The sequence below is a fragment of the Oryctolagus cuniculus genome, chromosome 9, assembly GCF_964237555.1.
Source record: "Oryctolagus cuniculus chromosome 9, mOryCun1.1, whole genome shotgun sequence".
In the NCBI taxonomy this organism is placed as follows: domain Eukaryota; kingdom Metazoa; phylum Chordata; class Mammalia; order Lagomorpha; family Leporidae; genus Oryctolagus; species Oryctolagus cuniculus.
In genome coordinates this window covers 101,462,188-101,474,288 of record NC_091440.1, presented here as the reverse complement: position 1 = coordinate 101,474,288, position 12,101 = coordinate 101,462,188, and the positions used below count along the sequence as shown (strand labels likewise).

Genomic DNA, 12,101 nt, shown 5'->3' with positions numbered 1-12,101 from the left:
GCATCTCTATTGTTTTCACGTATCAAAAGTTAGTAACATAACACTTTTATTTATATAAAATAACGTGGTCTAATTGTGCTTACGTAAAAGTTCCTTGTACATTTGACCCTCTTCATCTTCAGGTTCTGCATCCACAGATCCAACCAGGATTGAAAATCCAACCAGATTGAAAATATTTGGTGGGGGGATTCCAGACAGTTCCAAAAAGCAAACCTTGAATTTACCATATACCAAGCACTATATTGAGTCCATGTGAATGAAATGGTGCATAGGTACACCCTGCTATAGCCTTGTGCCCCCTCACAGATGCTCAGTCTCTCTCCAACACTCATTGTTTGAGCATTGTTCCCCTCATGTCTCTTTTGTATACTATGCAATTTGGCAAACAGTGGTTGTGTTTGTAAGTGAACATGTACAGACTTTTTTTTCTTACCATTATTCCCTAAATATTGCAGTAACAACTATTTACATTATATTAGGCATTATGAATCATCTAGGGATGATGTAAAATATACAGGAAGATTACATAGGTTGTGTGCAAATACTGTGCCATTTCATAGTAAGGGTTGAGCACTCACCGACTTTTGTTTGTTGTGGGGTCCTGGAAATTCAGCCCCCTGAATATGAGGGACTACTGTGCTTAGTCCATATTATTTCTTTTTTTTTTTTTTTTTTAATTTTTGACAGGCAGAGTGGACAGTGAGAGAGAGAGAGACAGAGAGAGAAAGGTCTTCCTTTGCCGTTGGTTCACCCTCCAATGGCCGCCGCTGCAGCCGGCGCACCGCGCTGATCCGATGGCAGGAGCCAGGATCCAGGTGCTTTTCCTGGTCTCCCATGGGGTGCAGGGCCCAAGCACCTGGGCCATCCTCCACTGCACTCCCTGGCCATAGCAGAGAGCTGGCCTGGAAGAGGGGCAACCGGGACAGAATCCGGCGCCCCGACCGGGACTAGAACCCGGTGTGCCGGCGCCGCAAGGTGGAGGATTAGCCTATTGAGCCACGGCGCCGGCCCTAGTCCATATTATTTCAAGTACAGTGGACTTGAGGGAAAGGTTAATGTATTCAGAAAAAAATAACTTTGAAAAATTACTAAATCATCAAATTTTGAAAGGCTGGGTAGGTAAAGGATTTCTAGTGAAGAGAACTTCAAAGACTTCAACGTCCTAATTTCACTCTAAACTAGTACCTTTCCCTTTATTACTGATTTAGAAAAAAGGGTTAGCCTTAGAGGTCAACATTAATTTTTCTTCAAGAGTTTATCATTGTAAGTAACTTTTAATCTTGTTTATCTTTTGCCAGGTGGTGTGGGGATGATGTGCTCATTGAGTGAACAAGGGAAGCAGCTAGCCATCCAAGTGTCTAACATCCTGGGGATGGATGTGTGTGGCATTGACCTGTTGATGAAGGATGACGGCTCCTTCTGTGTCTGCGAGGCCAATGCAAATGTAGGTTTCATCGCCTTTGATAAGGCTTGTAATCTAGATGTAGCTGGTATCATAGCGGACTATGCCGCCTCCCTTCTGCCCTCTGGCCGGCTCACCCGGCGTATGTCCCTGCTCTCCGTGGTGTCCACGGCCAGTGAGACTAGTGAGCCGGAGCTGGGTCCCCCAGCCAGCACTGCTGTCGACAACATGAGCGCAAGTTCCAGCTCTGTCGACAGTGACCCTGAAAGCACCGAGCGAGAGCTGCTCACCAAGCTCCCAGGGGGCCTGTTCAACATGAACCAGCTGCTAGCCAATGAAATCAAACTCCTGGTGGAGTGACTCCACCGGTAAATAATTAACCAACAATACTCTTGTAAAACTTAATTTTCTTCCTTTTTTTTTTTCCTTTTCTATTTTAACCAACTTGCAATGCTGTTCATGGAGGATGTTCAAGAAGATAATAGAAAATTAGAGTTAGTTGGAGTGAAGAAGGGTAGATGGAGGAGACCTCTGCTAGTGAGATGTTACTGACTTGGATTTACAAATCCCACAGGATAGGTGGGATATAGAAAAATGTCAGGCTCATAGTTACCCTTTTAAATTACTAACATTTGTATGCTCTCAGGCCATGAGGAACATATAAATTTTGGTCATGGTCCCTTTTGTTTTTGAGCAAAAATTGTTTCGATACCAATATCTGAATAGCATAATTTCATGTTGTGTTGCAAGATTTGTAATGAATAGGAAAATAACTACTAAATCACACAACTTTTATTTATATACAAATCTGAAAATTCAGCCATTTCCCTATTAAGTAGCAGCATTCATTTATAGTTATTTATGAAATACAAGGGGCTCTTTTATTGGGATTTCTTATTTTTGTCTTTTGTCTTTTGTTTATTCCCTTAATTGGAGCGGGAGGGCGAAGTGAATATAACTCAATAAAGGCTCTTTAATGACACAGTTGGCATGTTTGCATGATGGAAGGGAAGTGAACAGTATTGCAATGTCTGGTATATAAAATAACATTTACTCAATGTAGATAAAGTTACACTAGTTTAAAATGTGTGCATTGACTTGTATTTGTTAGTGTTTTAGTCTTTTTTGAAAGATATATGCTCTGTTAATGTTGCATTTTTAAAATTCATGCTAGTCTAACATTCCCTACTCTATGCCTGCATCTTTAACAATGGCCAAAGTGAAGAAAATGCTATCTTTTTTGTTAACAAGACACTGACTTGAAACATGTACATTTAGAGCCTTTTATTTTTTCCTTTTTTCTTTTGGTGGTTGGACATTCTGAGGATAAGCAAAAATATTTTGGGGGGGACAAATTAAGGGCCTATAAGTTCTTAAGTATAAAGCTGAAGTGATTTCTAATGCCACCGTTACTTATTTGCATTTTTCACATTTTATGAGGGAGTATATCTGTATGTTTTTGCACGCATGCATGTGTTTGTGTTTTGCTTTTTGTTTACACCAACCTATCAAAAGGGATAGATTCTAGAAAATGGAGCATGATGGGAAACAGTTTTTGACTCTAAAAAACAGATGAGTTGTTTTCATAACTTAGATTTATTAGAATAGAGCTAGGATTCACCTAAAGACATAAGGAAAGTAGATGCTTCTTAGGCTTTTTTGTGTATATGTATGTTTGTTTTTTTTCCCCCACTTTGTTTCTAAACTGTTCAGTGTGTGATTTATTCAAGGCTACATGCTTTTCTTCAATGCTTCTGGCTATGCATTTTCTCTTCTTACATATAGAATTTGGGGTGGGGTTGGCTGTATGTTTTCGTCTGGGGACTTAGCAGTATTGAGTCTCATATAGCCCTACTCTTAAGCCTTCAATACTGTACACTCTTTATATTTCTTAATTTATAAAAGCCCTCAAACTGCATAGAATGAGCCTTTAAAACATGGATAAAACTATCCCAATGATGAGTTTGGAAGGTGTGTTAAGAAACGGAGATGCTGCAGAGCTCAACATAATTATTTAAACAGCAAATTCCATCTCCCTACAAATCCTCTGAAGCTTTTACCCAAGCCCTTTCTTGCCTCTTCAGTGCTATTTTCCTTCAGATGGACCTTAAACATAATTTCTTGGACACTACTAGAGAGACGTCGAGGCAATAATAAAAGATCAGTATTAACCAGCTCTAACAGAGGTTTGATCATGCTTACTTGTACAGTTTTCCCCCCATTTCAAAAAGCAATGTAATAAAATTTGTTTTTTTTTTCCATAGAATTAAATAATATTAAAATTGAGTGAAAGGTTGATTGTTGACAAATAGAATAGTACCTCTAATCTGTGCACTGTCTCATTTCACCTCAGAAGAAAGATAACCTAAGAGTTCTTAATTTAGAATATTCTAATCCATCTAAAAGAATTTGACTTTCACAGAGCTACTGGGAGACTCACCTAAGTACCTCTGACTCATTAGCAGAAAGAAATCCTTGGTACTTCTTTTGCTGAATGGCCACACTTTGGAGGATGCATACTGTTTGGTATAGAGAAATAAACAAGGAAGAAAAAACTGCTTAATTAAATCATCATTCATATGTTTGTGTAGAGACCGTCTGGTTGCCACATATATTATGATACACATACTTTGAATAGTTGGATATCACATGTATATAGATTCAGAATGAATTTTAAAACAAATAGAAAAACCTGTTGGTGAAAAATTCAAGGTTTGTGTTGGGGGGTAAAGGGACCAGGAAAAATGTAGTTAGCCTTTTAAAAACTTTTTACCAGATTGACCGACTATATTATATGAAATAATCTGAAATAATTTTACCTATAGTTTTATTTACCTTCCATCTTTAGTGCATTTACACTATGTTAAAACGTATCTTTACCAACCTGTTTCTGGATTGTACACTCATGTTAGAATGAAAAGGGCAAGAATGATCATCCTATACTTTTAAAAATATGGATATGTTCTTGAATTCCCTCAGAGATTAAGGTAAAGAATAAGAACAAGTCATTCTGGAAGAACCCAAAGAAACAGCAGCAAATATTTAAGTGAAAGCTAAATTTATTTTCATAATTGTTTAATAACTTTTGTATACTCTTCATTGCTGTTATGAGAGGTAAAAATGTATTTATCAACTATGTGTAATCATCATTGCCAAAATCTGAATTATTGTAAAATATTTATATATTGTTAAAATTGTAATTCTAAGTTGTGTTTTTAAATTAATACTTTCTAATACTGTTTTTATGTCGCCCATGTTGAAAACTGGACTTTTAGTATATACCTAAGTATGGACTATTCCATTTTAAATTTTTAATAGTTTTTTCTCTTTTTTTGGTGCCTATAATTAATTGATTGGTCATTTCTGCTGGCTTTTCTCCAATGAACTTTAGTTTTTCTGTTTATGCTATCAATAAGAAAACTACCCTGGAACATTAGCAAAATCCAACAAGAGACTTGCTTTCATCAAGCACTTTGTCAGACTTTGAGAAGGTATCCAAGGCATTGAAAAAAGTCATTGACTTTCAAAATCATCTCTTCTTTTTCTCAAGAAGAAAACAGTGGGAAAACAGATTCTCTTCATTCAGTGAATCCCCAGTTTTGGGTTTGGGGGCTTAGAGACATTGTGAAATCAAATCTTGTGTTATATTTTTCTCCTGGCTCGCTTTTTTTGAGAAGGTTTATGGGCTATTTGGCTGGTGAGACACGATCCCCTCCTAAGAAAATGTAGGTGCTCAGACAGGTAACCTCTGCTGCTACTGTTTTTATGTTTGTTTGTTTAATTTCATTTAAGATTTGTTTTTGTTGTACTAGGATTTTTTTAAAAAATGTAATATATTGCAGGATTCATAACCAGGTTCACTGCTTGCTTGCTTTCTTTTTTTTTTTTTTTCCTTAAAACAAAACAAAGATTCATTTAAAATACATTTAGGCACTTTTGAAACTTGGATTTTGGAATGTTTCAGTAGTGGACAGAAATCTGCTGTTGGAATCTTCTAGTCTTCCAGGTTTAATTTGAAATGTTTTTAGTTTTGTTTTGGAGTTTTGTGTGGTATTTTATTTCCTTTACACCAATGTCTTTTTGCCATGCTGTTTGGGGTGGCTACCTAACTCTAGTGAAAATTCTTTCTACATTAATGAACATTTGGCCTTTAAAAAATTCCTTAATGTTTTACATTTTTAAAATTGTTTTTAAAGAAATATTCTAACTGCTTGCACTGTTACTGTTCTTTGCCAGCCTTTTCAGGAGCCAAAAAACCAAATACAAACAAACAAAAAAATACCCAGAGAAAAAACTTTCCTTCTTCCCCCTTCCTGATGATGAGTGAGAAGTATTGAGAACTTTCGGGGTCAGTGCCCTTCTAAACTCCCCTTCCCCCAATAATGCAGCTGTATAATGAATGGTAAATGCAGCGGTTTGGATTCAGGCACAACCCCAGCCTGCTTGAAGGTAATTTGACTCTCCTTTCTTTCCATCACAAGGCTGATTTCACTTTCCTTTAAAAAATTGTCCTTTATGTACTCGAAAGGCAATCATGGGCTTGTCATTACTCACTTTAAAAAGGAACACATAGTATATCTAGGAAATACTTCCAGAGGAGAGTTTGGGGGGTGGCAAAGTTTGAATTGGTTGGGATGAATGCAGGACTTTCTTTGGGGATTTTGTTTAGCCATTTAGGTAATTTCATTTCTTGCATATATGTCTATAATTAAGTATTTCAGAGTGTGACCTTTGGCTTTGTTTTTGTTTTGGGTTTGTTTGTTTCTTCCATTGTGCTACTCTGGCTTAAGCTTTTTCAGGGGTTGGTGTTCCGAATACACAGTGAGCTCACAGTATAAAGACATCAATTAGGAGTTGACAGGTATGGAAATCTAGAGTTTAAACAGGTAAAATTAGGTGTTCTAGGTTATATATATATATATGGTAAAAACTTGTCATAGCCTTCAGTTGATGTTAGTGCTTTTCTTTCTGTGACATCATTATAAAAGTGAAAAGGAATGATGACACATAGGTAACAGCATTTTAGTTGTTTAGGAGCAATATGATTTCAGAACTAATCATTTAGCATTTCTGAGACATTAGTTTTAACAAAGAAATGTGAGCAGTTTGAGATTATCGTAAAACTATGGTTTATGATATAGACTTGGGTGGATGCAGGAACTTTCTTAAGCACAGAGTAGTAGTGGTTAAGCAGATTGATTGAAGTTATAAACAAAGCTAGTGGCAGGAATATGAAAACAACCTGTCTGTTTTAATAGCATTATTAGCTAATAAACTATCCCCTCTGTACGTCCCAGTCCACTCACCCTTTCCTCCCTTCCCCTATTCTTCCTAAAGTTTTAGCTCAGTAGTGAGGTGTGTTTTTTTTTTTTTTTTTTTTTAATTTGGAGAGAGAATCCTCTTTCTGATAAATTCAGTTTTAATGAAAGCAGCCAGAACCTTTCCAAGATTTGCTTCTGTAGAATTTTGTGTTATGCCAAAGAAAATGTAAATCCAATAAATTACTAGTTAGTGAATAGGAAATCCTGACTTGTATGCTATTTTTACAGTTTCTACAGTCCAAGGAAGGCATGTAATTCAACAGCCTGTGTGTCCTATGAGATAGGACCAGTCATTTCCTTTAGCATCTTAAGATAAAAGTATTTATCTGTTGAACTGAAATTTATTAAAAAGGAATTTTAGCTGCACTCCTGTAGGAATTTGCATATACCAAAAAAGGTTCATTCAGAACCTTGTCTTCTTGCTGATAAGAATGGCTGTCATTAGAGTATAAGGAGTTTGATCACATAGGGCATGGAGAGTTAACAACTTCCGTTCTACTGCCCTCATTGAATACAGCTGGCTTGTTAAGAGCAATCTTGCTTTTAGAGTCTACCATATTTATTAGGTGAGCCTTATTTAGTATATATACCTGGCTGCTGTTGTGGGGTTTCGGAACATGAGGGGTGGGGTGAACTGTTGTTGTTTTAGGTTTCAGTCAGACAGACATCCCTGTGCCCCAGTTCCCAGAAGCACATCAGGCCTCTAGGAGCATCCGTGGGAACGGCGCAGTCCTGACATCACCAACTCTCCTGCTCAGGCTCATCCCATATACAGAGGTCAAAGGATGGGGTTTGAGATTGGGGGAAGGAATGAGAAAGTAGAAACAACGTCATGGCAGTGCCAGTGTTGACCAGTTTTTGGTGCTTATGTCGATGTTTGTTTTATTTCCTGATTTTTTTTTCAAGTTGGCAAAAACTGCATATTTTTACTTTGGAGTGAAGGTATTGGGAGGGTGGAATAAAAACAAGCCATTACTAGTTTATGACTGGGTACTGTTCCTAAATAGCTAATAGAAAATAAAATTGAAATGTAGACCCCAGTGACAAACAGAATGGAAATAGAAATGAACTGGAGGATTTTAGCAAACAGAAAACACTTAGTGCTATATTAATTCCCAGTTCTACAACTGCTATTACATTTCATTCTGTCTCCCTTTCCCTCCCTGTATCCCATATATATGTATATATATATACATCTTTGAGGAAATGGACATTTATGGTCGATCCTTTTCAAAAGACTTAAGGAATTTAATACACTTTTGTAAAAAATATAATACCCAATGCTTATATGGGCATACAAATGCTACCCTATTTTAAATGTAGGTGGCGTATGTGTTCGTGTTTTAATGTATTCAGAGCCATTGGGCAATAAGCAGTCGAGAACATTGAAAACTCAAGCAGGTAAAGCACCTAATACCCTTAGTTTCTAGAATTACCTTAGAAAACTCTTTGTTGCACCTTCCACAATTCTTTGAGTAGTCTCTGAAGTTAAAATTTGTAGGAGTTGTAGACTACCTAGTTAGAGTTTTAGGTTGTATATGTATTCATAGATTATAAGGAAAGGTGAAGAAAGAACAGAAAATGGCTCCTTGAGATGGCAGCTTCTAAATGTCTAAATCTTCCTACTTTTCTTTTTAATTTTCCAGCTTGGCATGAACATTATCATATATTGTTTGATTTTCTGTGAGTGGGATTTTTGTGTCTGATTTTTGTCAGGGAAGTTTGGGGGAAATATGAAAGAATTTGGTGTACATGCAAAAATATGAAATGTTAAGTGATTTTTTTTCTGTTTAATCTGAATTGTAAGCAAGAACTTTTTCTATATACCCTTCTGCTGCAGCAGAGAAATAAACGGGTAGGTGGCAGCAGAGGAAAGAATTCTTCATAATGATGGCTGTGGACAAAATCTGCATGGGAGAAGAGAGAGCTTGACATACCAGTTGAAGCAAGGGGGGCAGGAAATGGAAACAAGACTAAGATTTCTGGAGTTTTTACTGTAAATGGTAAGTTATTTTCAACTAAGAATGTGTTTCAGTCTGATACCAGTGTTAGATAAGTTATGATTATCTACTGTGATGTATATTCATAAATGCATGTAGGTACTTGCATTAGGTTGAATTTGAAATGTGGGTTTACTGTCATGTTTTACTCTGAAAATCAGTAGCACTATGTTAAGTCAGAGTTTTCTCCCTAGCACATTAGTATGTGTGACCTTTAAAGGTGACAAAAATTATTCTGGCAATAAATAATGTTTTTTTAAATTTGTAAAAGAAATGAAATACATGAATTTTTAATTATTTTATAAAATTAAAACTCTCCTTCTTAGTGGAAGTACTGAAGGGATAACAAACAAATATAATTTGAGCAAATTCCAGAGCAAGTTCTTCTTACACTGGTTGTCCCTTTTAGATCTAGTCTCATTTCTCTTCACATCCACCAGTTCACCTTTCTTATTTGTCTGACTCTACTTTGCCCATATTCCTCTTTATCTTCCTGTATTTGTGCTTCTCCCACCTCATTCTATCTATGCTTCTTTATCATTCATTCCTTCTGAATTTTATTTGTCCAAGGTTGCCATTTTTCATTTCTGCCTGGATGCTTTTCTTGAGTGTGGCTCCCTCTTTCCCCACTTTGCTTTTGCATTTTCTTTGGCTATCTGCACAGGCATCTACACTGCCATTAGATATGTGAAGCATAGTAGTACTATTGTGATTCTTCACATTTCAAAATTTGACTAGGCTGGATAGAAAAAGTTAAATGATATTTTTTAAGTCCTTTCGAATTAAAGACTATAAATTTTAGTTCTTTAATTTACAGTAAAATGTAGATCTATTTACTCATCCAACTACTGTTATTTTAGTTATAGTATCTTTATGATTTCTGGAGCCCAAACAAGATAAGAGCACTTGGGCAGAAATGAAAGGCATATGGTTCTTAATCTAGAACTAAAATTTATTGGTCATTCCATGATTTATTAAAAGTTTATTTATCCTAGAACACTCAAATAAGCATTTAAGTTGAATTTTATACTTGGGCATTCGGATAAAATAATTTTATATGATATACAAGAAATTTTTGTTTTTGCCCCAGTTTTTTCCTGGTATAGATTTTCTGAATAAGATGAGCAATTATTTATATTAGGGCTATTTTTTTTAAAGATTTATTTGGAAGTCAGAGTTACACAGAAAGAGAAGGAGAGGCAGAGAGAGAGGTCTTCCATCCACTGGTTCACTCCCCAATTAGCCGCAATGGCTGGAACTGCGCCAATCCGAAGCCAAGAGCCAGGAGCTTCTTCCTAGTCTCCACGCAGGTGCAGGGACCCAAGAACTTGGGCCATCTTTTACTGCTTTCCCAGGCCGTAGCAGAGAACTGGATTGGAAATGGAGCAGCTGGGACTCCCGGCGCCCATAGGGGATGCCAGCACTGCAGGTGGTGACTTTACCCACTACGCCACAGCACCAGCCCCTATATTAAGACTATTGAGGAGTAATATTACTGAAACATCTTTAAGTTATTTGTGAATGTTCATGTTATACCAGGTGGATACTGTGTGAAACAAGTCAAAAGACTTGAGAATAAGTAAAAAAGAAAGTGTGGGCCACTATGTTGGCAGCGTCTTAATGAAGTATATAGTAAATATTATGAACTTGTAAACTGAGCTTGTGACTGTTCACCGACTAGAAGGAACAAAGGATTTAAGATATTTTCTTCTAAAACAAGAGTCATATAAGTTTGGGAAGTACGATTGCACTTTATTTCAGTTTTCAGTGATAATATTAAATGTCTTCCAAGTCAGGATCAAAGTATACCTTTGTTGGCTGAGATCATCAAGACAAAGAATAATAACAATAAAAAAATACCTGATTGTAGTTTTTGATGATCTAGCCAATTTGAAATACTTTATTGTCACATTAGTTGATTTTCTTTATTTTCCTAATCTTTTTCTCATTCTGATTACTGAGGTGATTTAGATCTGTGTTAAGGGAGTTATAATTATTTTTCTCCTCTAGGTTCTTGTGAAGTATCCAGTGATCCTTTGCTTACTTCATTAACTGGATGGATGAAGATAGATTTGATTTCTTCTAGTGGTGAATAGAAGTGCACAAGGAAGCAGTAGTTATAAACTGATTCAATGTGTTTTCTAAAATAAAAGCACCATGAAGAGGAAATGAAATAGCATGGAGTGTGACTTGTTCTTTATGGCAGCACCCCATCCTGTATGAACCCACTGTAGTCCAGGTATCTAGACTTGCTGTCTGCTTTCACATGTGTCATTTTTTGATTGTTTTTTACTCTTCGTCTTTTGCAAAATGAAATTCTTGAGTCCTTTGCTTCTCTGACACATTGATACTTTCTGAAACAATTGTTCCTTTCAGGATACCGGGTTCTAGTCCCGGTCGGGGCGCCAGATTCTGTCCCGGTTGCCCCTCTTCCAGGCCAGCTCTCTGCTGTGGCCCGGGAGTGCAGAGGAGGATGGCCCAAGTGCTTGGGCCCTGCACCCCATGGGAGACCAGGAGAAATACCTGGCTCCTGCCATTGGATCAGCGCAGTGCGCCGGCCGCAGCGCGCCGGCCACGGCGGCCATTGGAGGGTGAACCAACGGCAAAAGGAAGACCTTTCTCTCTGTCTCTCTCTCTCACTGTCCACTCTGCCTGTCAAAAAAAAAAGACAAGCATTCAAGTATGTATGAGATGGGTCTCTCCCTGCCCCTTTCATCACACGTTATCTCCAGGCTGAATAATTGTTGCTGCATTTTTTTCAGTCTCTGAAGACATGCAAACTTTTAAAAGTGGCCACCTTGACAAGGCTCTGGCACAGACTCCTCACAGTTTCCTACTACATAATGAGACTAGAGACCATGTCTGATCTAGTATATACTTTTTTGTAAGACTTATTTATTTGAAGGGCTGAGTCCATCGAGTTTTGCATGTGGATGGCATGGGCCCAAGCACTTGGGCCATCTGCTCCTGCTATCCCAGTTGCATTAGTAAGGAGCTGGATTGGAAATGGAGCAGCCAGGACTCAAATTGTCACTCATGGGATGCTAGCATTGCAGATGGCAGCTTAACCCACTGCACCACAACACCAAACCCCAAACCCTTGGACTTTTGACAAAGAAAGGGCTTTATAGTCAGATGTTGACAAGTTCTCATTCCATTAGTTAATGGTTACCTGGCCCTTGGACAAGCTAACTTCTTTCTGCCATAGAGGAGTATTTGTTAAAAATGGAAATAAATGGACCTACTTTGCCAGCTTAATGTATAAGGGTTACTATAATATGTGTATAGTGCTTAGTGCATAGTTGAGTGTAAGCTAAATATTATCTGTTAATTCCATAGATTGTAGTTATTGATAACTTACTCAAAAGCTGTTGAATT

The 12,101-nt window shown here is 37.3% G+C and overlaps 2 protein-coding genes across 4 annotated transcripts in view; both read left to right on the top strand.

Moving 5' to 3' along the window:
- Positions 1–5,125, top strand: part of RIMKLB (ribosomal modification protein rimK like family member B) — a 56,133-nt gene extending 51,008 nt beyond the window's left edge. For all 3 annotated transcript variants that reach the window (XM_051850138.2, XM_051850136.2, XM_051850137.2), the window contains one exon: positions 1,299–5,125. In XM_051850138.2, coding sequence (XP_051706098.1) covers positions 1,299–1,762 — 464 coding nt within the window. In that variant the 3' untranslated portion in view covers positions 1,763–5,125. The remainder of the gene's footprint in view (positions 1–1,298) is intronic.
- Positions 5,126–10,738: 5,613 nt separating this feature from the next.
- Positions 10,739–12,101, top strand: part of A2ML1 (alpha-2-macroglobulin like 1) — an 84,732-nt gene continuing 83,369 nt past the window's right edge. Inside the window, exon 1 of the mRNA XM_051850132.2 lies at positions 10,739–10,962. The gene's annotated coding sequence lies outside the window, so the exon portion shown is untranslated. The remainder of the gene's footprint in view (positions 10,963–12,101) is intronic.